This window comes from Cucurbita maxima, unplaced genomic scaffold (assembly GCF_002738345.1).
Source record: "Cucurbita maxima cultivar Rimu unplaced genomic scaffold, Cmax_1.0 Cma_Scf00022, whole genome shotgun sequence".
NCBI classification, from domain to species: domain Eukaryota; kingdom Viridiplantae; phylum Streptophyta; class Magnoliopsida; order Cucurbitales; family Cucurbitaceae; genus Cucurbita; species Cucurbita maxima.
In genome coordinates, this window is record NW_019272038.1 from 1,787,211 (window position 1) to 1,809,063 (window position 21,853).

The following is a 21,853-nucleotide window of genomic DNA, read 5'->3' on the forward strand; positions in this document are numbered from 1 at the left end:
TCGACCAACGCCAGAAATGGTCATCGATGGTGGTCACTGGAGTTATCAAGAAATAATTGTTTAAGTGGAGTTGTTGACAGTTTGTAACAATGGACTGTAGTAGTCATCAACGAGCGAGATAATTTGAGGGCATTTTAGTCATTTTAATAGACAACTTATTATACAAAATACAAAATTAAAAAAATTAAAAATTCAATGAATGTTAATGTCATTATATGTAAATTCATTACTATTTATTCACGTGTGATTTTATTTTAAAACTTATTGTATCATATTTATTAATATAATAATTGAGTTCCAAATGTAAAAAAAAAACAAGTTTTATAGTATGAACTAATAGCTATTTATTTTTTATTTTTTATATCTTTAAAATTAAATCTCTAAATATATATATATTTTTTAATTTATTTTAAAATTTAGAATTTTGATGGAAATTCAAAATATTTTTAAATTTTAAAAATAAAAATAATAATCATACAACTAGACATAATTATTAGCATTCAATGTGGGCATATTATGGAAAAAAAAAAAAAAATTGGTTAATGAATAGCGTGAGTGCATTTCAGCAGATAATTTCTTTTCAAATTAAAGAGGACAAGGCATTTTGTCAAAGGCTTGTCACATCATAAGCTTAAATCATGTTTGACAAGATTTGATATTAAAGATACACATTTTTTTTTTTAATTTTTTGGGTTTTCAAAAAAAATAAATAAATAAATAAATACAATTCGTTAGTCGAGAATTCGATCAATTTGAATTTTCCGACTCAAATTAAAATTGAAAGTTCTTCGATTAGTAGGTTGACTTTTTTTGTGGGTCAACTCCCAAAAAGTAGTAAATTAACCAAGTCTAAAGTGATGTCTCTTTCCCCTTCAAGTTTACTTATTACACGTACCAACAGCGTGAACAACAGACGTAACGCTTTAGCTAGTACACGGAAGTGTCATACCATGATTCTTCTATCTACCAATAACGACATGCATTGCACGATGAATGTGAAGAAGTAGACCATTATCTCAACAATAATGAGTCAAGCTATTATTTACAGTGAACCCATCTGTTAAATAGTCATGCATACGACAGAAACTCCCAATTCTCGAGCAAAAACATGATTTCAACCTAACCCAATTCAACATTACATTTAATATATATATATATATACACACATTTGCAACAAAAGTCAATGATAAATTGTAAATATTTTGTATTTAAATTTTATGAGATTTTAGTTATTAAAATATATCGGGGATGGTATAAATTTTTTAAATAATTAAAAAAAATAACTCGACAACTCAACTCAACCCCAACTCGAACTCGGTGGGTTGAATTGAGTTGTAAACTCGAATCAAAAGTGATAGGCCAAAGTCTTAAGCATCAAACTCAAAACCAATCAAACCAACGGTTGACAAACGTTCGAGCAGCCAACCAAACGAGGAGCAGTCTGTCTAAATTCTGAGCCAATCAAATCCATAGGTTAAGCGACCGATCAGAACTCTCAAGATTTGAGCAAAGATTTCAACATAGAACAAGTTTGATTAGCTTTTCTTTTTACCTACAAAGAATCAAACATGTTTGATCCTACAATTTTGAAACGAATTTCAACAAGGGATGGATCGATGAATCGATGGATTCTACTCGAAAAGACTTTCGAAATAACAACATAAGAAAGTCTCATGTTTCAGAATTCTCATGAACTTTCGTTGGGGTAAGTAACACCTCGGCAAATACAAGCTCCGCTAAATCATTCTTCGTTTGGCATCGGGTCAAGTTGTTATCTCGAAGCAATGTCTTGTTGACGAGTCACAGAATCCATTTGTGAGCTTCAAAGACAGTCATCAGCTGGGATCATGTTTAGATCAGGTAGAAAAAAACCACCACTTTCCATTGGATTAATCTCTCGTGTTCTGTCGGATTCGGACCGTGTACTATTTCCAGGTACGGTTTGTACGGGCGAAGAAGTTATAGGAAGGGTTTCGGGTGTTGGATCCCAATCAGTATTTGACAACGAATCGAAGTTCAAATCGAGCTGAAAAACAGGAAAGATTGAAATCAAAAGATGAACAAGAAATTCTGAGATTTGTCAACAGGAAATTTTGAATCACCTTCATTTTCTTCAACTTTTCATTGTTGGTCGTGTGTTCTTTGAACGTGGCATGTAAGCCTTCAAGCTCCTGACATTAAACAAAGAACACAAATGAGTAGCAGCATCATTGCTTTAACTAAAGTAAAACAAACAAACAGAAGGATATGGCTTCCATTGGCAGCGCGTGAAGAACAATGATTCTCAAAACAACGTGCTTTTCAACTATACACTAATTGCTACTTTATTCAAAAGCACTTGAAGAGCCGTGCTTGTAGGAGAGATCTGTGAAGTTCAAATTCAAAAAAACTCACTTTTTTAAAAAGCAAAACACCGCTATTAATATAACAGCCGAAATCCACTACCTCTCGCAAATATTGTTTGCTTTGGCTCGTTACATATTGTCGTCAGCCTCACGATTTTCAAACGCACTAGGGAGAAGTTTCTATACCCTTAAAACAAATGTTTCGTTTCCCTCTCCAACCGATGTGGGATCTCACAATCCACCCCTCTTGAAGCCATGAGTAGATATTGTCTACTTTGGTCCGTTACGTATCGTCGTCAGTCTCACAGTTTTCAAATGCATCTACTAGGGAGAGGTTTCCACACCCTTATAACAAATGTTTCATTCCCCTCTCCGGCCGATGTGGGATCTCACAATCCAACCCCTTGGAGGCCCAGTGTCACAATCGCGGTTTGACCGTGACACCCAGCATCCATACCAGCACACACGCGCAGTGTCTGATTGTGATACCATTTGTAACAGTCAAAGCCCACCACTATCAAATATTATTTGATTTGGTCCCTTAACGTTTTCAAACATGTCTACTAAGAAAGGTTTCTAATCAGTCCAAAAACACTTTTAAAAGCAAATTCATCAGACTGCAACTCTGATTCTCTCCATTACCTTTCTGAGATGAACTCTTTCCTTCAAAAGTAAAGACTCCTCTACTCTCAGATCAGCCAATGCCTGAAAAAAGTTTATGGGTATTATTTCAGATCAGCCAATGCCATAAACAATATGTAGCAAACAAGAAGATGAGGATATTACCTTCTTTCTTTTAAGCCTCTTGGCCATGGCAATCCTCCAGCTGAATTCATTACTACCACACCCCTACACAAAAGCCCAACCCACATCGGATTCACTTTCTTTATACACAAAACACAACACATAAAAGTCACAATTACATTCAGAAAATTCAAAAAACAGAGACCCTTTTGTTTTGTTTTTTTTTTCTCATTTCAATTCTGATAAACCAGTGATTAAAGGCCACATCATGACACCCACTCACATGGTCGCTTATTACATAAATCTAACTAAACCCCTCAATTTCTTCTTGAGAAGATACTTTTCATCGCTCGCGTGACCCTTCACGTGCCCTCTTCATTCAATTAAATGCCATTTAAAAAACAGAGAAAAAAACAGAGGGATGAAAAGGATCATTGACCTTCAGATCTGAGAACCCAAAGGATCAAATGGTGGCTTAAGAACCATCTCTGGATGGTTCCAACCCCTTCCACGCCGTCCGATTATAAGGGGCTCAAACTAATTGCTCTGATCTCGAGAACGGAAGATAAACAAACATACTTGGTTCAATGACTTTGCCAAAGCATTCTATCTCCAACGCCGTTCTCGAGACCGTCATTATTGTTTGGTTACCGGCTCCGTTCCGACGGTATTGAGAACAAAAAACGGAAGAAAATGGTCATCGTTCAAAAGAGAATTGTGGGTTTTGGGTTGAAATGCGTTTTTCTGAGAAATTACGAGCAAATTCATCACGTGGTGTTACAGAATCGGCCACGATGAGCGAAGAACTCGCTCGTCGGCGCGACTCAGAATCGTGAGAAATTCGCCGAATCCATGGGTAAAAGAAACCGCCACGGCGGAGATCGGTGGCTCTGTATCTAAACCCAAAACCAGAGAAGGAAATAAAAAAAAAGCAAAACGGAGAAAAGAACCTTGGATCTGGAGGAGTGGGAGAATCCGGAAGGATGACTGGACTCTTCGAATCCATCGGCGGTGGCGGAAGGGGAGGTGTCGCCGCTCCAAGAGAGAGGAGTGGTGGGGCTGCATCTGGTGGAGCTGGACTCCTTATTCTTATGAGAAAAAACATCGTATCGAAAAGAGGAAAGAATCCTGGAACGCCGCTGCTTGAGACCCCATTTGGCCGGAATAGCAGCGGGTACCGGAGATTTCACGGAGGAGGAAGCTTGGGACTGCTTGAGACGAACCAGTAACTCAACGACGACGCTGTCATCAGCCATGGCCGCACTCAACCACTCGTCCTTCAAGACCATCTTGACCGGCGGCGGGCGACGGCGAGAGAAGGGAGTGAAAATGGTGGAAGGAAGAAATGGAAATTGGAGGAGAAGAGATTCCAGTTATTCGTTTTTGTTTGTGGGCTATTAGGGTGGGTGGGGGCGTGGACCCGGGCCCGCAGCTCTTTCCAGTATTTACCATTTTATTTATTTATTTATTTATTTTTCTAATTCTATTTTCCGTTTTTTAATTAGATATTAATATCATATTGCCGGGAAACGGCGTTTTTCTTTTTTAATTTCCAAAACCCCGGGCCCACCTACCACGTGGCGCGCCGAAATATAGCTTCGCTTTTATGAACCATGGGCTTCACATGGGCCGAGCCGGATTTTTACATAAAGCCCAATAGAAATTTTAAAAAATAATAATAATTAACGAAAATTCAATATATTTAAATTTTTATTTCTATATAGTCCTTGAAATTGGGCCAAAAATAACGATAATAATACTAGAAAATTAATTAATTTGAGATATTTAATAATTACTGGTAATAAAATTTATATGGATTAATTTAATTTCATATTAATTATTAAATTATGTTTTAGGAATTAATAATCAATGCTCAATAACTGCATTACAAACTAAATTCAATTATGAATATTCTAAATTATACTTAAATATTCCAAAATTGAATATTTAATTTTTATTTCTCATTATTGCCACGGTTTCTAGATTTATAAAAAAATTTAAAAATATATATATATAATTAAACAGATATGCATGGTATTTATTTTGATTTAATTGTAATTTTAATTATTAATTTGGTTAAAAATCTACATATTTATTGGGCCGAGTCTAAGTTGGTAAATGGGCCGTTGGGCTGGATTCGAAGTTCGTGGGCTTGAAAATGAAAATGACACGTGTTTTTTCCCGACATATATTTAAAATTTAATTAAAAGCGCGTGACGCACACATTCTAGATTTTGCTCCTAATAATTTAGGGTCACCATCCCTTTTAATTTTAGAAGATTCCCCATCTTATTTACCACAATACCCTTCCACCGTCAAATAATTTCTCAATTAATACAATAATATAAATTTATTTATTTTCAAAAAAGTTTCCCCAATTTTATTTGGGTTGTGAAATTATTTATTTAATTTCCCCAATGTAATATTTTAAAATTTAACCAAATTTATTTATGTATTTAATTTTGAAAATAATGTGTGGCCGTACAAATATAGAAGCGGGTTAAAGTGATGGATAGTTGTTGGGCTTGGGCCCTACTTCCAACTGGCCCATCAACGTCCAATTACTAAATTTTCACCTTCTTTTTTAAAAAAAGAAAAATAATAATTTTTACATATTCAAAATCCTCTATGATTGTGGGCCCCGTACAGGTATCATGTACGTAAACGTAATTTCATGTCCCTCCAACTTTTTTTATTATTATTATTATTAGAGTTGTCAATTTTATGTTCGAAGTTATGGTCTCGGAATTCTCCGTGCAGATTGAGAATGAAAAGAGAGTGGAGAACATTTTTTTAATAAATGGAGTCGGTAACGAGATTATATTTTCTGTTCCCGTCTCGTTTAATATGAATATATTTTCAATATATATTAAAATTAATTAATTAATTAATTTTGAGACGTTAATCCTAAGGTTTAATATTATAGATTTTTTTAATTAAATTTATCTGATTCTTTATCTCAAAGGGTTCTTTAGGTCATTTTGTTATTGATTTGATCCGCCTCAGTTTGTTGATCTTGTTAGATCGAGCTTTAACCGGTTGATTGTTTGAAATTTTTTCTGACTGACTTATATATTAATTGTTTTTTTATAATATGGAGGGACGCGTGAAATATTAAATAATTGAATTTATTAATATTATAATTTAAATTAAAAAAAATTATAATTTACCTAACATGTTGGGTTATTCGTTTTAAAATTTAAATTATTATATTGAATTTTAAAAAAAAGCCCAAAATTATGCAAACAATTTGTCCCATTTAGTTACCACATTCTGTTTGTCAAAAAACCAAAAAAGAAAGTTTCCCATATTCTCCCTCTCTTCTTAATTTAGAATATAATTTAAATAATAATAATAATTGTTTTTTTAATATTTATTTATTTTCGCTTTTACATATTTATTATGGAGTTGGTAAAAAAGGCTTATACTTTGTATTATAAAATTGTATATCCATCAGATCTACATTCAAATAATCGTAATAATTAATTATTTTCCGCGAAATTTGCGGGAAATTTAAACTTTTTTAAAAATTAATTCAATTTATTTTTAAAATGAAATTTTAATTATCTTATTACTATAAATCCTATTTTAAATAAATAAAAAAATCTCATTTTTAAAAAATATTAATCATTTATTCAATCAAACTTAAATAATTAATAAAACTTTAAATTTAAATCTTATCCATTTTCTTCCTTTTATTTTTTAAATTTATTTTATATTTAACCGTTGGATTTACTTTAAATAACAACTTGAAATTTTGGATATAAAGAATTACCAACCACTACTAAGATTAACCAAACTCTAATAATATACTTTAATTAATTAATATATTTTTTTTATAGTTTAAGTGAAGCGGAAGATCCAAGCATCTATGAGCCACATATAAAATCTATAGGTCCACTGTATATGTAGCCGGGCTATAGACCACATGAGTTAGATGTGTGACGAATCCCAACCGTGGCTTAGGAATCGAGTTGAAGAAAACATCGAGCCGAGACAGATGTCCCTCCTCTCTTTACTTTCTACTTTTGACAACGAAGAAGGGTGTAAATAAAAGAGATTTGTGAGATCCCACATTAGTTGAAGAAGGAAACGAAACACCGAGTGTTGAAACCTCTCTCTATTATATGCGTTTTAAAACCCGAAAAGAATCATATCTACTTGAAGTAGACTTGGACTTGGACTGCTAGCATATATTGTTATGTTATGAAGATCTAGCCTTACTCAAACTAATGTCTCGTACCATTCATTTGTAACAGCTTAAGCCCATCATTAATAGACATTGTCTAATTTGACCCATTATGTATCGCCGTCAGCCTTACGATTTTAAAACGTGCAGCTGGGAAGAGGTTATCACACCTTCATAAGAAATATTTTGTTCTCCTCTCCAATCCATATGAGATCTCATAATCCACTTCATTAGTGGCCCAACGTTTTCGTTGGCATACTAGTGTCTAACTCTAATATCATTTATAACGGCCTAAATCTATCGCTAGAAGATATTATGATATACTCGAGAACAAAACCACGGCTCGAGAGGGTGTAGAGTGAGGCAACGTTGCGTGTTCATGTTGGATGAAAGAAGAGTTCATAAATGAATTTTCAATTCTTCCTTCTCTATCTCTCTCTTGACTGTTTGTTTTATCAATGGAATCTCACACAGAAAGAGGCAGAGAAAAATGGGATTTAAAAACCCTTTTCCCCATTAACTGCCCACATGATTGGCTATGCAGCAGCAGCAGCAGCAGCAGCAGCAGCAGCGCAAGGGAAGCCCCACTGTGGTTGTGTGCGCGCTTCAGCATCTCCAATTCTTGACAAACACCACAACACGACACCCATCTCTCTCTTTCTTTTATATCTTCATCTCATCCTAATCCCGAAAGCGAATACTCCGATAATGAACCTTCTTCTTCTTCTTCTTCTTCTTCTTCTTCGATTTTGCTCTGTTTTTGTGGGTTCCTCTGCTCCGTTGCCGTCACTGCTTCCTCCATTTTCCGATTCAATGGCTGCTGCTGCTTCTTCTCCAGGTGGGTGTCTTCACAGATCTCTTTCTCTTAAATTTGATGGTTCTTCACTGAAAATTAACCAGTCATTTCATGTTTTCAGAGATTTCCACGGGAATGTTGAATCAAAGAAGCGAAACCCACAAGAGAATCGTGATTGTTCTTATCGTTTGTGCTTCATTCGGTACAGTCTCTGTGATTTCACTCATTTTGTGGGTTTATTACAGAAGGAACTCCACGAACATCCATAAACGAAACACTCGTAGCCCAGGTCAGTCACTTCTGAGTTCTTCAGGGAATCTGCCATTTTCGTTGGATTTGAAACCTCGAATGTAACACTGTTTGAATTTGGATTTGAAGATGCCGAAAAGGGTTTCGTTGGATTAGCACCATTCTTGCGCAAATTCAGCTCAAACAAGATGGTGGGTCACAATAAATTCTCTGTTCCACTCATTGATTACGAGGTTGTGGAAAAAGCCACCAACATTTTCCAGGAAAGTAACATTCTGGGCGAGGGTGGGTTCGGACGGGTTTACAAGGCTCAATTAGAACAGAATCTACACGTTGCAGTGAAGAAACTTGAATGTTTCGATAAGGATTCAGAGAAAGAATTCGAGGTAATAACTCCATGATCTTCTTCTTGTTCTTCGTCATAACAAAACTAAACTCCATTAACACGAAATTTGCAGAATGAAGTGGAGATATTGAGCAAAACCCATCACTCGAATATCATCCAGCTACTGGGTTACACGATTCATGAAGAATCAAGGCTTCTTGTATACGAATTAATGGAGAATGGATCACTTGAAACACTGTTACATGGTAAGAACACTGAATCAAAGGCGATGAATTATTGTTCTTGTGGGTTTATTATTAATTGAGGATGAATGTTCATAGGGCCTTCGCATGGAGAGGGATTAACATGGCATATGCGCATGAAGATTGCTCTGGATTCAGCGAGGTGAGTTTGTTTAAACAACGTCTGGGGTTGAAGAACTTTGTGTGTGTTCTTGACATTTGAAAACTGTTGACCAGAGGGTTAGAATATCTGCATGAACACTGCAAGCCTGCAATAATACATAGAGATCTGAAATCCTCCAATATTCTTTTGGATGCGAACTTCAATGCGAAGGTAAAATAATGGCTATCATTTAACGCTTGGAAGAGTCCAATCCATAGCTTTTTTTATATTGAGAATGAATCAGAAACAGGCAGTCTGCTGCTAGGCCCTCAATTATTTGTTCTTGTTCTTGTTTGTTTTGTGGATTCAGCTTTCTGATTTTGGGTTGTCTGTGATTGTTGGAGCACAAAACAAGAACGAGATCAAGCTTTCTGGGACGATGGGTTATGTTGCTCCCGAATATCTTTTAGATGGTATGTCTAACTCAACGTTTAATTTGGATTTTCTTCCTTGATGCTCGAAATTTAATTGATATTAGGTTTAAAAGGTTGTATCAACTTGAACATAGCTTAACTAAAACTTGTATATATATATCATCGACCAAAACGTCTTCTTCCTTGATGCTCAAAAAATGAGCTTTCTTTTACTTGTATAGGCAAATTGACGGATAAGAGCGATGTCTATGCGTTTGGTGTTGTGCTTTTGGAGCTACTTTTAGGGAAAAGGCCTGTTGAGAAACTGGCACCAACTCAATGTCAATCCATTGTCACATGGGTAGTTCTCCTCCTGAAACCAATCCTCTAATACTCTCAATGTCATTCAATATGTTTCTCAAATTGGAATTTTGTTTTGCAGGCTATGCCTCATCTCACTGATAGATCAAAGCTGCCTGATATCGTTGACCCGGTGATCAAGAACACAATGGATCCGAAACACTTATTTCAGGTTCGTAAATCAAGCTTTTCATATTGGCTATTACTCGGTCAGACATCGATAGTTTTGAGTTGAAAGTAGAATCAATGAGAATTTATGGTGTACCTGGGTTGGTATAGGTTGCTGCTGTGGCCGTGCTGTGCGTGCAACCTGAACCGAGCTATCGTCCTCTAATAACAGATGTTTTGCACTCTCTTATTCCTCTTGTTCCTGTTGAGCTTGGAGGAACACTCAGATCATCAACACAACAACAACAAGCATCTGTGGCTGAAGATTAGCTAAGAAGAAAAAGTGAGAAAGAGAATCACTTCATGATATGCGGATTCTTCAATGCACAAATGTATGATTTTTCCAATCATATTTGTTCTTATTTCTGCAAATATGGTTGCCTGCCCATGGTGCCTGGTTCAAATTCTTGTGAAGAATGGTAGAATGTTATGCTACATAATTTTTTTATCCTCCACAGAACAATAAAAAGATGCATAATTTTGGGGCAAAAAGGTGCATTTTTAGAACTCTTCTGTACATATGATCATCGAGCCACTCATAAGATGCTATGCTACATTAAAGAAATGGAAAGCCAAAAAAAGGCAATAAGATTTTCCTTCTATATCTTGCATCTAAAGCATAGTAGCAGTAGCAGTTTTTCCCTAGTAAGGTCTCTCCCTTGAATGAAAACCTAGTATCTTGGGTTAATAAAGGGAAGAGGAAGAGTTTTATGACTCTACTTTCTATCACTGTACTCTAATCCCTACTGAATAAGAACTCTTTCACTTTTTCGTTCATCTCGGTCTTTCAGTAATTATCAAAGTACGAAATACCAAAACACATGGAAATGACTAATCTAATCTAACCATGTTCCATGAGATAGATCAAATACATGAAAGTTAAATAACTCTAGAAAGTCAGTTAGAACCTTGTAACAGTGGAGGTGTGAGATCCCACATAGGTTGGGAAGGAGAACAAAGCACCATTTATAAAGATGTGGAAACCTTTCCCTAGCGGATGTAGTTTAAAAGCTTTGAAGGAAAGCCCAAAAGGGAAAGCTCAAAGAAGACAATATCTACTAGCGGTAGGCTTAGGCTATTATGGTCTAAAGTTAATAGCCTAAAGTTAAACATGCAAATAGCAAAATACGTTTAAGTACTAAGAAATATTTAAGCTTCAAACTTGATCACAAACTAAGAGTTCCAACTATCACTGAGCCACCTTATTACAAAATTTAGATCAAAGTCTCAGCTAGACTTAGATTCCGATAAGAAGTCATATTCGATTACTCGAGAATATAAGACTGGAAAGCAAAACTTTGAGAATACTATTTTTTAATTGTATATCCTATTTGATATCCAATTTACCACACGTTGTGGAACGAATCGATGATGGCGTCTGCGAGATATTCACATTTAGCTAATGATAGTCCAGCTAACGAAATCCGTCCATCCTTCGTCATGTATACATGCCATTTGTCTGTCATATGATCACTCTGCTTGAACATAAAGGATGCAAATCAACATGTTACGAAAACCCAAAGCACAAAGTGCATTGCTGCCAAAACTTGAAAAAGAAATCAGATAGAACAATACGCTAGGACAGTCAGTTTCAAAAGGATATGTTAAAAAGCATATTGATGTTAAATTGGAAAGTATCGTATGTTGTGTGTGAACAGTAGAGAAAATTCATCAGTCTATAAGACAGTAATCACCTGAACTTTGCTTAAGCCTGTGAATGAGAACATGCCAATCTGCTTGAGTATAAAGGACCAATCTTTCCCACTTTTATCTTTTGCGCTGAGACTATCATAGAGCTTCTGTCTAACATTCTTTATCCTTCCTGCCATCATTTCCATTTCTGCTTTCCACTCGTTAAATAGTGCTGGATCTCCAACAATATTCGCAACAATTCTAGCCCCATGAACTGGAGGATTTGAGTACATTGGTCGAGCAAGCCTCTTGAGCTGGCTCTTTACTCTAAAAATATATAAGTATCCATTAAAAATTTATAGCAATAAAACAGAATGGACAACTTCCTCACGCTACAGACTTCAACGAGAAGAACAATCAACTATTTACATTAATTATCATGAAAATTATAGATGACTAACCAAAAGTGAACAAATAAAAAATAATTTCATTTAACTATAAAAATTATGCAAGCCATGCATCTCATACCCAATATCTTTTCTGAACCAGCAGGAGAACATTGAAGTGCCTATTTCCATTTCTTTTTATTTAATAATACAATATTGAATATAAGCCAGGGTCTTACAAACATCTTTTATTTAGGTTTTTATGCATTTTCCAGAGACCAAGGAATAATAACAGACGTAAGAAATCATGGAAAGGACAATGCATCAAATTTTGCTCACTGAACCTTGTTGCTGCATCTGATGATGAGCAGACCACGTTGATAGCCCCAATCCTTTCAGCGTAAAGACCAAGATTTTTACTATATGATTGAGCAACCAGAAGCTCCAAACCACGAGCAGCAAACAGCCTAACAGATGCTGCATCTGCATCAAGGCTTCCACTAGCAAATCCCTAGAACTCGAGAGGAAAAATCTTATTTAGGGTAACCTTTTTGAAGTACTGCAATTATGGAGCTCTAAAATGAGCAAGCGCACAGACCTAACTGCATATAGGTGCACCTAACTCCAAGTTGAAACAAAATGTTATGTTAGATGTTTTCTGTTCAAAGAATCAATACACTACCTGATATGCAACATCGAAAAATGGAATGTGGTTCTTTTCCTGAATGACATCAGCAATTTTTTCCCACTGCTCAGGTGTTGGATCAATGCCAGTTGGGTTGTGAGCACAACCATGAAGCAACACAAAAGATCCTTCAGGTGCCGCCTGGAAGATGTATGTGGAAAGACAATGAGAAGAAATCGTAAAAAAGAAAAGAGCAATGAACTTGAGAACTAGCCTCAAGACAAATATCACGAGGAAATGATACGGTCAGGCAATAACCTTAATATCAGATATCATCCCGTCAAAATCCAAACCAACTGTTTTAGGATCGTAATATCGGTACTCAGACCATGGAACTCTCGCATCATTGAAAATATTTTTATGATTCCCTGCAACGAAAATTTCCTGGCCATGAAAATTTAGTTTGCCAAGAAACAAACCAAGTAAGAAGTGAAGTAAACATATCAATACAAACCCCAAGTTGGAGAAGATATCAGGACTTTTGCACCAGGAAAGTATCGTTCAATAAGAGCTGCAGCAATTCTAAGAGAACCAGTCCCTGACAGACCTTGAATAGTTGCAACCTAGAAAAATATGGAATAAATAAAACAAAATGGGATCACACTTGCAGCATTAGTACTTCACTGATTCTTTCTTTAAGCAAAGATCCATTGATATAGAAAGAAAATGGAATTTCAAGCTAAAGTTTCACATACGCGTTGCTGCTTGATGACTGCGTTATCAGCTCCAAATAATAATTCTGCAGTGGCCTTATTGAATGCAGCCAGACCTTCAATTGGGAGATACTACACATAGGAAATAAGTTATATAAAGAATCATTGGAGCTGATAAGAATTCCAAATAATACATTCATATGCAGTACCATCAACATACCTCTTTGTTATCTCCTCTCTCAAGCATTAGTTTCTCTACCTGTTTAATCAAAGAAGCAAAGTTCAATATAATAAAGTTTTAAGGCCAACCTCCATTGAAAATCATGATTGAATAAAAATACAAAGATTTCATTAATAAAACCCAATTGCAGAGTCGGAAAAGGAAGATTTTGACCTTCTTCACAACATCAAGCACATAGGGATGTAGCTCTTCTGTGCGGTATGCACCAACTCCCAAGTTGAGTTTGTTTCCATGCGTATCTGCTTTGAAAGCCTCAGAAACTCCAAGAATTGGATCAGGAGGAGCCATCGTTATCCCCTCAAAACGAGAAGCATTAACCGAAGCAACCATTGATATCCTGCTCAAGGACTGAAAAAAAAAAAAAAAAATAGTACTGCATCAATCCGCCTTTCGCTCCCCTACACTCTACACTATCATTTTCTAAATCTTTTCGTTGAAAACTACACTTCAGTAACTCCAACTACATAAGCAATAAAATTTAGAAAATGTGCATGAATCGTGATAGCGTTTGCACAGACATCCTTCAAAAGTACGCCAGCATGCAAAAAAGACACATATAAACACTCGATCTAATGAACGAATAGCATTTCAAGATCAACAAACCAACCAAACAAACAATTCTTTAAAATAAATAAGAAAAATATTGAGAATGAACAAACAACTACCCCGATCAGCAACTGATTGAAGAGAAGTTAACTAATCAATTCCGATACAGAAAGAGAGAGGTGACAAAGCATACCTTCGCCTTCGCGAACGGATTGTTTTTCTCTCGATCGATACTTAGACAGTTACTTCCAAGGTTCAACTTCGCCAGCTAAAGGAGCAGAACGCACAATTAGTCATCATTAGCAATAAACTACTACATCCATTCCAGAAATCAAAACAGAAAAGAGTGAAGACCAGAAGACAATATCGTAAGAACGAAAGCGGTAGCTAACGGAGGATAGAGAAAACCTTCATGTTCTCAAGCGAAGAAAGTGAAGCTGAAGGCGAGGCGTAAGCGAGAGGAAGGAAAGAGGACGCCATCTAAATCCCACGCAAGAAGCTCAGCAATGAAGCAAACAAAAACGAATTGATACAACAGGAAATCAATGAATACAGAGCTTAAAGGAAATTGGATCAGCGACAATGGAGTTCACAAGGAGAGCAAGATGGAGCGAATGAATGAGGAGAGAAGGCGATGGGTTCGAGGGGCAATTGTGAGGGACTTGGCTGCAAACGCCGGGCGTTGGTTGGATCTGTTCCCAGGGGCTGAAATGGTAATTATGGTAGCTTGAGAAGGATAAAATGGGCAATTGAGTTTATGGATTGGATTCGTGTCTTAAAATGATGCCACGTGTACGCTACTTCTCAACTCGTTTAATTAAATGGTAATTTTTTTTAATGTGAAATTAAACCTAATTCAATCATTTAGCCGCATTTTTTAAATTAAAACTTTAATATTTTAATATTTAAGCTTCACTATCTAGAATGGCATAAGCCCAAATTTTTGTCTTATATTTTAATATATTTCTTAAATGTTCAAAATTATTCTTTTTTTTTTTTTTTTTGTCTAAATTAACTAGTTTATACTATTAAAATGTTCAAAATTACACTATAATGTATATAAATACTTCTAATAAATAAGATAAATATGCATATAAATTATATACATCATATAATTTCATTCTATATATAAAATAAATATACATAAATGTTTATTTCTATCGTTTTCTTTTCAAATAAAAAATGAATATTACTACAATAAAATATGCAAGAATGTAATATTATTAAATTGACATGAATAAAAGGTCAGATATTAAAGTAAAAAAGGAGCATTTTTTAATTTTAAATAAAAGTCAAATACAAAAAAGTCCAAATTGATAACGTACTTACAACTTGCCTTGAAACTTATATTTGTTAATCTTGAATTGCCACAAAGGGTAAACTTGGAACAATACCCACAAAAATAATGAATTAATTTTTTTTTAGGAAGAAATTTAATCTTAATATTCATAAATGATATGACCATTTTTATATGTAAAGAAAAGATACCATATTTTGACGTTAAAGCATAATTATAATGAGACAGCCCCTAACATATAATAACAAATAAAAATATATTAAAACTCCAGAATTGGAATTACCAATATCTAAAATAAACCCTACCAATAAATTAAACATGCTCATATATATATATATATATAGTTAAGATAAGTGATGAAATTCCCCTCCTACCCTTGTAATGTACAGAAATTACCAAACGCCTTCAACAAAAAATTGCATCACTTTCCCTTCGAATAATCTCAACATTTTAAAATTTAATAATAGAAAGAGAAATCAAACTTCTCTACCGCAACTAAAAATAAAAATATGAAAGACGAATATCATAGGCAACAATTGTCAAATTGAAAGTTTTCTCAAATAAACTTTAAATGTGATTCTTGAATTCTCAGCACGAGACTCACATGGTTACTAAAGAACTTTAAATTATCACTATTATTATAGAAATTAAACACGAAATGTAGTTTAGAGTTCAGACAATCAAAACCAATGACCCAAAAGTTTAACCAGCATAGAATATAGAAAAAGATTTAGAAACTCAAACCATACTTGGAACAAAAATGTCATCAATGACGTAGATGATAGATTTGTTCAAATATTACAATAAAACACCCAGCCAATTAATATATGAATCAAGAGACAGTATGTAAATGGAAAGCCTGGTGTGGATACCAAACTCCTCCCGTTCATATGAATACTTGAACGATCAAGACAAAACTGAAACTCCCACCGGTGTTAGAAGAATAGGCACTAAACTGAAATAGGATAGTAATAAACGAAACGAACACGATAGTAACATATGAACTGAAACTACTCCAGATATATATTTAAAATAGAAGTAAGACTAAATAATACTGCTGGTGTTTCTCTTCCACAAGTTCTTAATTGAGAGACAAAAATTCAAACATCTAGTTCTATATTCTTTGTCTTCACCGCATCTAATGCTTAAATAGGTTTCAAAACAATTGCGAAGGATTGAAGAGCAAATCACAAACAAAACACCTCAAAATCCGAGCTTAGTACGTCGCCAGTGCCTTCGCTTCGCATTGTACCTAAACAAGAAGCCAAAATGCAGCGTTAGATTTTAAATCGAAAAGCATTGAAATGATAACATGGAAGAAACCAGAACGGAAGAGTAAATACCTGATGGTATTGTCGGTCCTAAGGCGGATCCAGTGAGGAATAGGCCTATTCTGCCTCATCTTCTTCGCCAACTTCTTCTTGATTCTGAAGGTCTTGTGAGACGGCTGCGCATGATTAAGAAAACTTACATCACAAAACCTCCCGAAACAAAAATCAATTGAAAGTACAATGCAAAAAAACTCGAGAGATAAAATGCAGAAACGAAATCATTCCAATGAAGAAATAGTTACCATCTTGGAGATTCGGGAACCGGCTGCGAGGGCTTCGGATAGCGAACAACTAGCAAAAACCCTAATTTCAGAGAAAGGATGAAAGAGGAGATGAGCCTTTTATATGAACCGCCAAAACCATGCTGCCCGGGAAATTAACGAGAAGTCTCGGTCCAACCCAGACAATATAATGGGCCGATCCATAAAACATATTCATTGGGCTCATATACCAAAGGGCCCTTTGCAAAAATTTAAAGTTTTTTTTTTTTTTTTTAAATAAAGTTAGGAACAGACCGCGAAAGAGTGGTTAAATAAATAGGTTTTATGGTTGGAAGGATTGTGACGGACAAATGAGAAAGAGACACGTCAGTATATGTGGCGTCAGTCAATACCCATAATCAACGGGATTGATGGATAACAACCAGCGATGGGCGTCACGGTCACGGATCACCATGATGGACAACCGGATTGGAGCAGGTACGAAATTGGGCCCATGTTTGGTAGTTAGATAGCCTGGCCCATAATCCCGATGCCACCACGTGGCACATTTAAATATATATATATATATATATATATATATATATATAAATTTGTCATTTTTTTTGTACTTTTAATTACCGAAAATTATAAATATCAATATAAAATTAATTAAAATAATTTACTACTTCCGACATTATAATTAAACCATAACAATTTAACGTTAATTAAACAAAGGAAAAGTCTAGAAGGACAATATCGGCTAGCGGTGGGTTTTGCGGGAAACTTGAGAAAGTCGAAGCTCAAATAAGACAAAATTTGCTGACTTGTATTATTCATCTGGATCCATGCTTAGATATCTAGTCATGATATTGAGGTTGTCAAAGTACTTAAACTACCGCTTCTTAACCCTTCTCCCCCACACTCCCTGCTCGCACTTAGGGAGCTCGCACAGCTCAAAAACGGTATCAATGGCGAGGCCTCAACGGCGCTATCGAGGCGTTCGTCGACGGCATTGGGGGTCTTGGGTTTCCGAAATTCGTCACCCTTTATTGTAAGTCTCAAGCTAATAATTTCAGTTTTGTTTTCAATTTCTTATGTGCTCTGCTGCTCTGTTCTTCGCAGGAAAACCAGAATTTGGCTGGGCACTTTCGAAACGGCCGAAGATGCAGCCAGAGCTTACGACGGAGCCGCCCGGCTCATGTGTGGCCCTAGAGCCAGAACCAATTTCCCCTTCAACGCAAATGATTCCAATTCTTTTAAACTCTTCTCTGCAAATTTGACCGCGAAGCTTCACCGGTGTTACATGGCGTCTCTGCATTTGAAGAACCCATCGCCGCAGAAACCCGCCATGCCAGTGACGATGGAGAAGGAAAGGGTGGCGGCGGCGGCGGTGAAAAAGGGTCAGACGGAGACGGCCGCCCATCAGCCGTTTGAGGCTCTGGAAGAGAATGATATTGAACAGATGATTGAGGAATTGATTCATTATGGGTCCATTGAGCTCTGTTCTGTGATGCCACCGCCGCCGCCGCCGCCGTCTCAGGCGTTTTGATAATTTATTAAAATTTTATAAAAACCCATTTTGATCCAACTTTGGGGATTAGAAAATTATTGTTATTTGTATAATCCAATCATTTTAATCTACTCCTACTATCCTTATTCACAATAATTCAATAATTTGCGTGGATCGTGTTCTCTAATAAAGAGATGGGTCTATGTCTGTGATATCTCACATTAGTTGAGAGAAGAACGAAACATTCTTAATAAGCGTGTGAAAACCTCTCACTACTAAACACGTCTTATAGACCTTGAGCGAAAGCTCGAAAGAGTATTGACACCTAGCTATGGACAGCTGTTACTATATATATGGAGGTGAGGTAAATTGGATAGAAAAGGGACAAAATAATATGTTGTTTGAGAATTTGGTGCTTTGTTTGAGAAGGTTCTTGACATATATTTTATGTTCGTTTAGTTTTAGCTAGCTGTGACAAAAAAAATCATCGATTTTACTCGTGGACTGAGAATACCCGACTTATCAGACAATAAGGAAAAATTCGAGGGTTTTGAGTGGGTAAGTATATGGTTCTTATAAATGAATAAAAAGAATAAAGTAGGTCAAACATAATGATGCACACACAATCATGAATCTCATGCATTCCAATATAACAATCATATCCACTCACTTATTTTTACATTTGTTTTTCGAATTTGCACGATATTAGCCATTTACAAGTAGCATATTACAGTTCTTCGAGAGAGTGTGTGCATGTGAGTCGAGATCAGTCTAGGTCATATGGATTGGTCTTGCCATTCTCGAATGTGGGTCTAGGTCACATCGAGCTTGGTTAGCCAGTTCCCAATGGAAGTGTTGGGTGACGTAGACTCATCTCGAAAGGGCTGGCCTCATATTATCGAGATAACGAAAAAAAATTTAAACCACCCTATTCCATGTTTTTTTTTTTTTTTTAATTTTAATTTTATATATAATTAATATAATTTAATTATCTACCTATACCTAAGTCCTACCACCTTCATTCATGAATTTGTAATTGATGGGCCAATAAATTGGGCCGTTTCAAATTCATGGGGCGGCCCAATTGTTTAAAGGCCTGTTTTACCTCAGCCCAATATTTCATTTTTATTTTGGATTAATTAATTAATTTATTGTATAAATTAAAAGGATGATAAAGGGTTAGGCCAAGGATGTGAAAAGGGTTGGTAGTTAGGTACCCCAACTGGCACTAACAAAATAATAATAATAATAAGTAAATAAAAAGTTATTTAATTATGACGTAGATGTTGAAAAATAAAAAAATAAAAAATAAAAGTAATAGGGTTTTATAAACTTGTCCTCTATAAGGAATCAAAGCACATGGGGGGTGTGGGGGCAACCAAACCTTGTCCTTAAGCTTCGCTTCTATACAGCTCGTACGCACCATTTGGTCGATAAAACTGCCCCCATCACCTTTTTCTGACCTATTAATCGAGAGTAAACGTTAGCTGCTGTTAAATTATGCTCATTTTGACGACTTGTTCATTACAAAATACAGGGCTGAAATCATATCAACTCGAACATGCATAGTTTAATGGTGTTTCGTTTTCCTGCCTGACCGATGTGAAAACCTTTCTGTGGCCGATGCGTTTTTTAAATTTGGAGAGAAAGTCTGAAAAGGAAATGGGGTTTCGTTTTCCTGCCTGACCGATGTGGGATCGGGAAAATGAGGTGGAGGACAAAATTGGTTGTAAGATATGGGTTGGAATACAAAAAGACATACAAAATCAAAGATGTTTGAAGTGTTGACATCCAAACCCAAACACAGACAGCTTTTAATCAAACCTCTCTTTCCTCGAAATTTCCTATTCAGAATTTACCCTTAATTTTCACTTTCCTTTTTTTTTACTTAAATTAAAGACTCAGTTGACTTGGTATTTGTCAACCCAATACCAAATTTAGTATAAATTTTAATTTTCATAAAATTATATACGTCGAAATTACAAAAGACGGCGGCGGCACCAAAAAAACCAAACCAGACCAAGCCAATACCTCGACGTCGGCCGTCAACCGGAAAGACCGGTCCACTTTTTCTTCCAACACGGTTTCCTTACAATTTCCCGTCTGAATTCTAAAGTTTAATATTTTTCCGTTTTGACTTTCAATTAATTCTCGGCCGGACGGTGCCCCGACCCGGGTCCCATTTTTTGCACCGTCAAAGCCGTATTCCCCAATTTCTTTTTATCTTTTTTTTCTTTTAAAAATAATATAATATTTACAAAGAAAATAAATCCCCAAATATAAATCCCTTTCCTCTTTAGTCCCTTCCGCTCAATTCCTCCAATGTCTCCTTCCTCCCCTTACGCCGCCTGTTTCCACCCCTCCTCTCCTTCCCCGCCGCCGCTACCTCCGCCAATGTCCGCCCAGTCCAACCTCACCACCGCCCTCTACCAAACCCCCACCGCCGCCTTCTCTCTCACCTGGTCCCGCTCCCACCTCGCCCGCACCCTCCACCTTACCTCCGACCGCCAACATTCCTTCCTCCTCCGTCTCAACCCCTTCTCCTTCTGGAAAAAATCCGGCTCCAAACACCTCACCGGCGACCCATCTCTCAAAATCTTCTGGGATTTCTCCCGGGCTCGTTTCGGGTCGGGTCCGGAGCCGAGATCCGGATTCTTCCTTGCCCTCGTCGTCGACAACCAAATGACACTTCTCGTCGGCGATTTGGTGAAGGAGGCGTACGGAAGAACCAAAGCTTTGAAAATCAAAAAGCCCCAATCGTTGGTGCTGAAACGAGAGCAAGTTATCGCCCATAAAATTTACTCGACCAAAGCGAAAATCGGCGGTAAAATCCGTAATATTCAGATCGATTGCGGCTACAACGACGACACGCGCCTCTGTTTCGGCGTCGACGATGTTAAGGTTTTGGAAATCAAGCACCTGAAATGGAAGTTTCGTGGGAATGAAAAAATCGACGTCGACGGCGTTCCGGTGCAGATCTCGTGGGATGTTTATAATTGGGTGTTCGGCGATGAGAAGGATCAGTCCCACGCGATTTTCATGTTCAGATTCGACGGAGAAGATGAAGAACAGGAAGAACAGAGATTGGATACGGCGTCGTTTAAGAAGAGTGAAACAGAGCTCTGGTCGACAAGAATGAGCTCGTCGTCGTCGTCGCTGTCGATGTCGTCGGTGGGTTCCTCCGCCGGAAGCTCCTCCGTTCTTGACTGGACCACCGTGGAGGAATCGGAGCTCAGTGGCGGCCCATCTGCGTTTTCTCTGCTGGTTTACGCTTGGAAAAAGTGAAGAACATCAAATGGGTAATCTCAAATTTATTTCAAACATTATATTTCATTCATTTGACGCATAGATCTAACAAATTTTATGCATAGGTTCTTAGGGGAAATCGCTCATTCTTTTTTTTTTTTTTTTTTTTTTTTTTTTTTTTTTTTTTTTTTT

General features: G+C 36.4%; 6 protein-coding genes across 6 annotated transcripts; 3 read left to right on the plus strand and 3 right to left on the minus strand.

Annotated features, from left to right (window-relative positions):
• Window positions 1-1,513: 1,513 nt before the first annotated feature.
• Window positions 1,514-4,453, minus strand: LOC111496307. Its single transcript, XM_023146714.1, has 5 exons — window positions 4,040-4,453; window positions 3,132-3,194; window positions 2,988-3,050; window positions 2,103-2,171; window positions 1,514-2,026 (listed from the first exon to the last, which is right to left on the minus strand). Exons 1-5 carry the CDS (start codon window positions 4,376-4,378, stop codon window positions 1,823-1,825), a joined length of 738 nt encoding a protein of 245 aa, XP_023002482.1. The 5' UTR covers window positions 4,379-4,453; the 3' UTR covers window positions 1,514-1,822.
• Window positions 4,454-7,735: 3,282 nt separating this feature from the next.
• Window positions 7,736-10,532, plus strand: LOC111496193 (probable receptor-like protein kinase At1g80640). Its single transcript, XM_023146551.1, has 10 exons — window positions 7,736-8,116; window positions 8,196-8,363; window positions 8,453-8,709; window positions 8,782-8,914; window positions 8,990-9,053; window positions 9,128-9,224; window positions 9,364-9,466; window positions 9,649-9,767; window positions 9,849-9,938; window positions 10,046-10,532. The coding sequence occupies exons 1-10, from the start codon at window positions 7,807-7,809 to the stop codon at window positions 10,202-10,204; spliced, it is 1,500 nt and encodes a 499-aa protein (XP_023002319.1). The 5' UTR covers window positions 7,736-7,806; the 3' UTR covers window positions 10,205-10,532.
• Window positions 10,533-11,045: 513 nt separating this feature from the next.
• Window positions 11,046-14,747, minus strand: LOC111496202 (aspartate aminotransferase, chloroplastic-like). The gene is made up of 11 exons (XM_023146565.1): window positions 14,486-14,747; window positions 14,271-14,345; window positions 13,685-13,879; window positions 13,511-13,549; window positions 13,333-13,422; window positions 13,092-13,200; window positions 12,896-13,005; window positions 12,635-12,778; window positions 12,297-12,463; window positions 11,629-11,893; window positions 11,046-11,409 (listed from the first exon to the last, which is right to left on the minus strand). The coding sequence occupies exons 1-11, from the start codon at window positions 14,555-14,557 to the stop codon at window positions 11,278-11,280; spliced, it is 1,398 nt and encodes a 465-aa protein (XP_023002333.1). The 5' UTR covers window positions 14,558-14,747; the 3' UTR covers window positions 11,046-11,277.
• A 1,620-nt stretch (window positions 14,748-16,367) lies between these two features.
• LOC111496377 (60S ribosomal protein L39) lies at window positions 16,368-17,042 on the minus strand. Its single transcript, XM_023146799.1, has 3 exons — window positions 16,948-17,042; window positions 16,718-16,821; window positions 16,368-16,626 (listed from the first exon to the last, which is right to left on the minus strand). The coding sequence occupies exons 1-3, from the start codon at window positions 16,948-16,950 to the stop codon at window positions 16,578-16,580; spliced, it is 156 nt and encodes a 51-aa protein (XP_023002567.1). The 5' UTR covers window positions 16,951-17,042; the 3' UTR covers window positions 16,368-16,577.
• Window positions 17,043-17,839: 797 nt separating this feature from the next.
• On the plus strand, window positions 17,840-18,533 carry LOC111496339 (ethylene-responsive transcription factor ERF003-like). Its single transcript, XM_023146757.1, has 2 exons — window positions 17,840-17,956; window positions 18,028-18,533. Exons 1-2 carry the CDS (start codon window positions 17,874-17,876, stop codon window positions 18,452-18,454), a joined length of 510 nt encoding a protein of 169 aa, XP_023002525.1. The 5' UTR covers window positions 17,840-17,873; the 3' UTR covers window positions 18,455-18,533.
• A 2,175-nt stretch (window positions 18,534-20,708) lies between these two features.
• LOC111496274 lies at window positions 20,709-21,736 on the plus strand. The gene has a single exon (XM_023146663.1). It carries the CDS (start codon window positions 20,738-20,740, stop codon window positions 21,698-21,700), a length of 963 nt encoding a protein of 320 aa, XP_023002431.1. The 5' UTR covers window positions 20,709-20,737; the 3' UTR covers window positions 21,701-21,736.
• The last annotated feature ends 117 nt before the right edge of the window (window positions 21,737-21,853 follow it).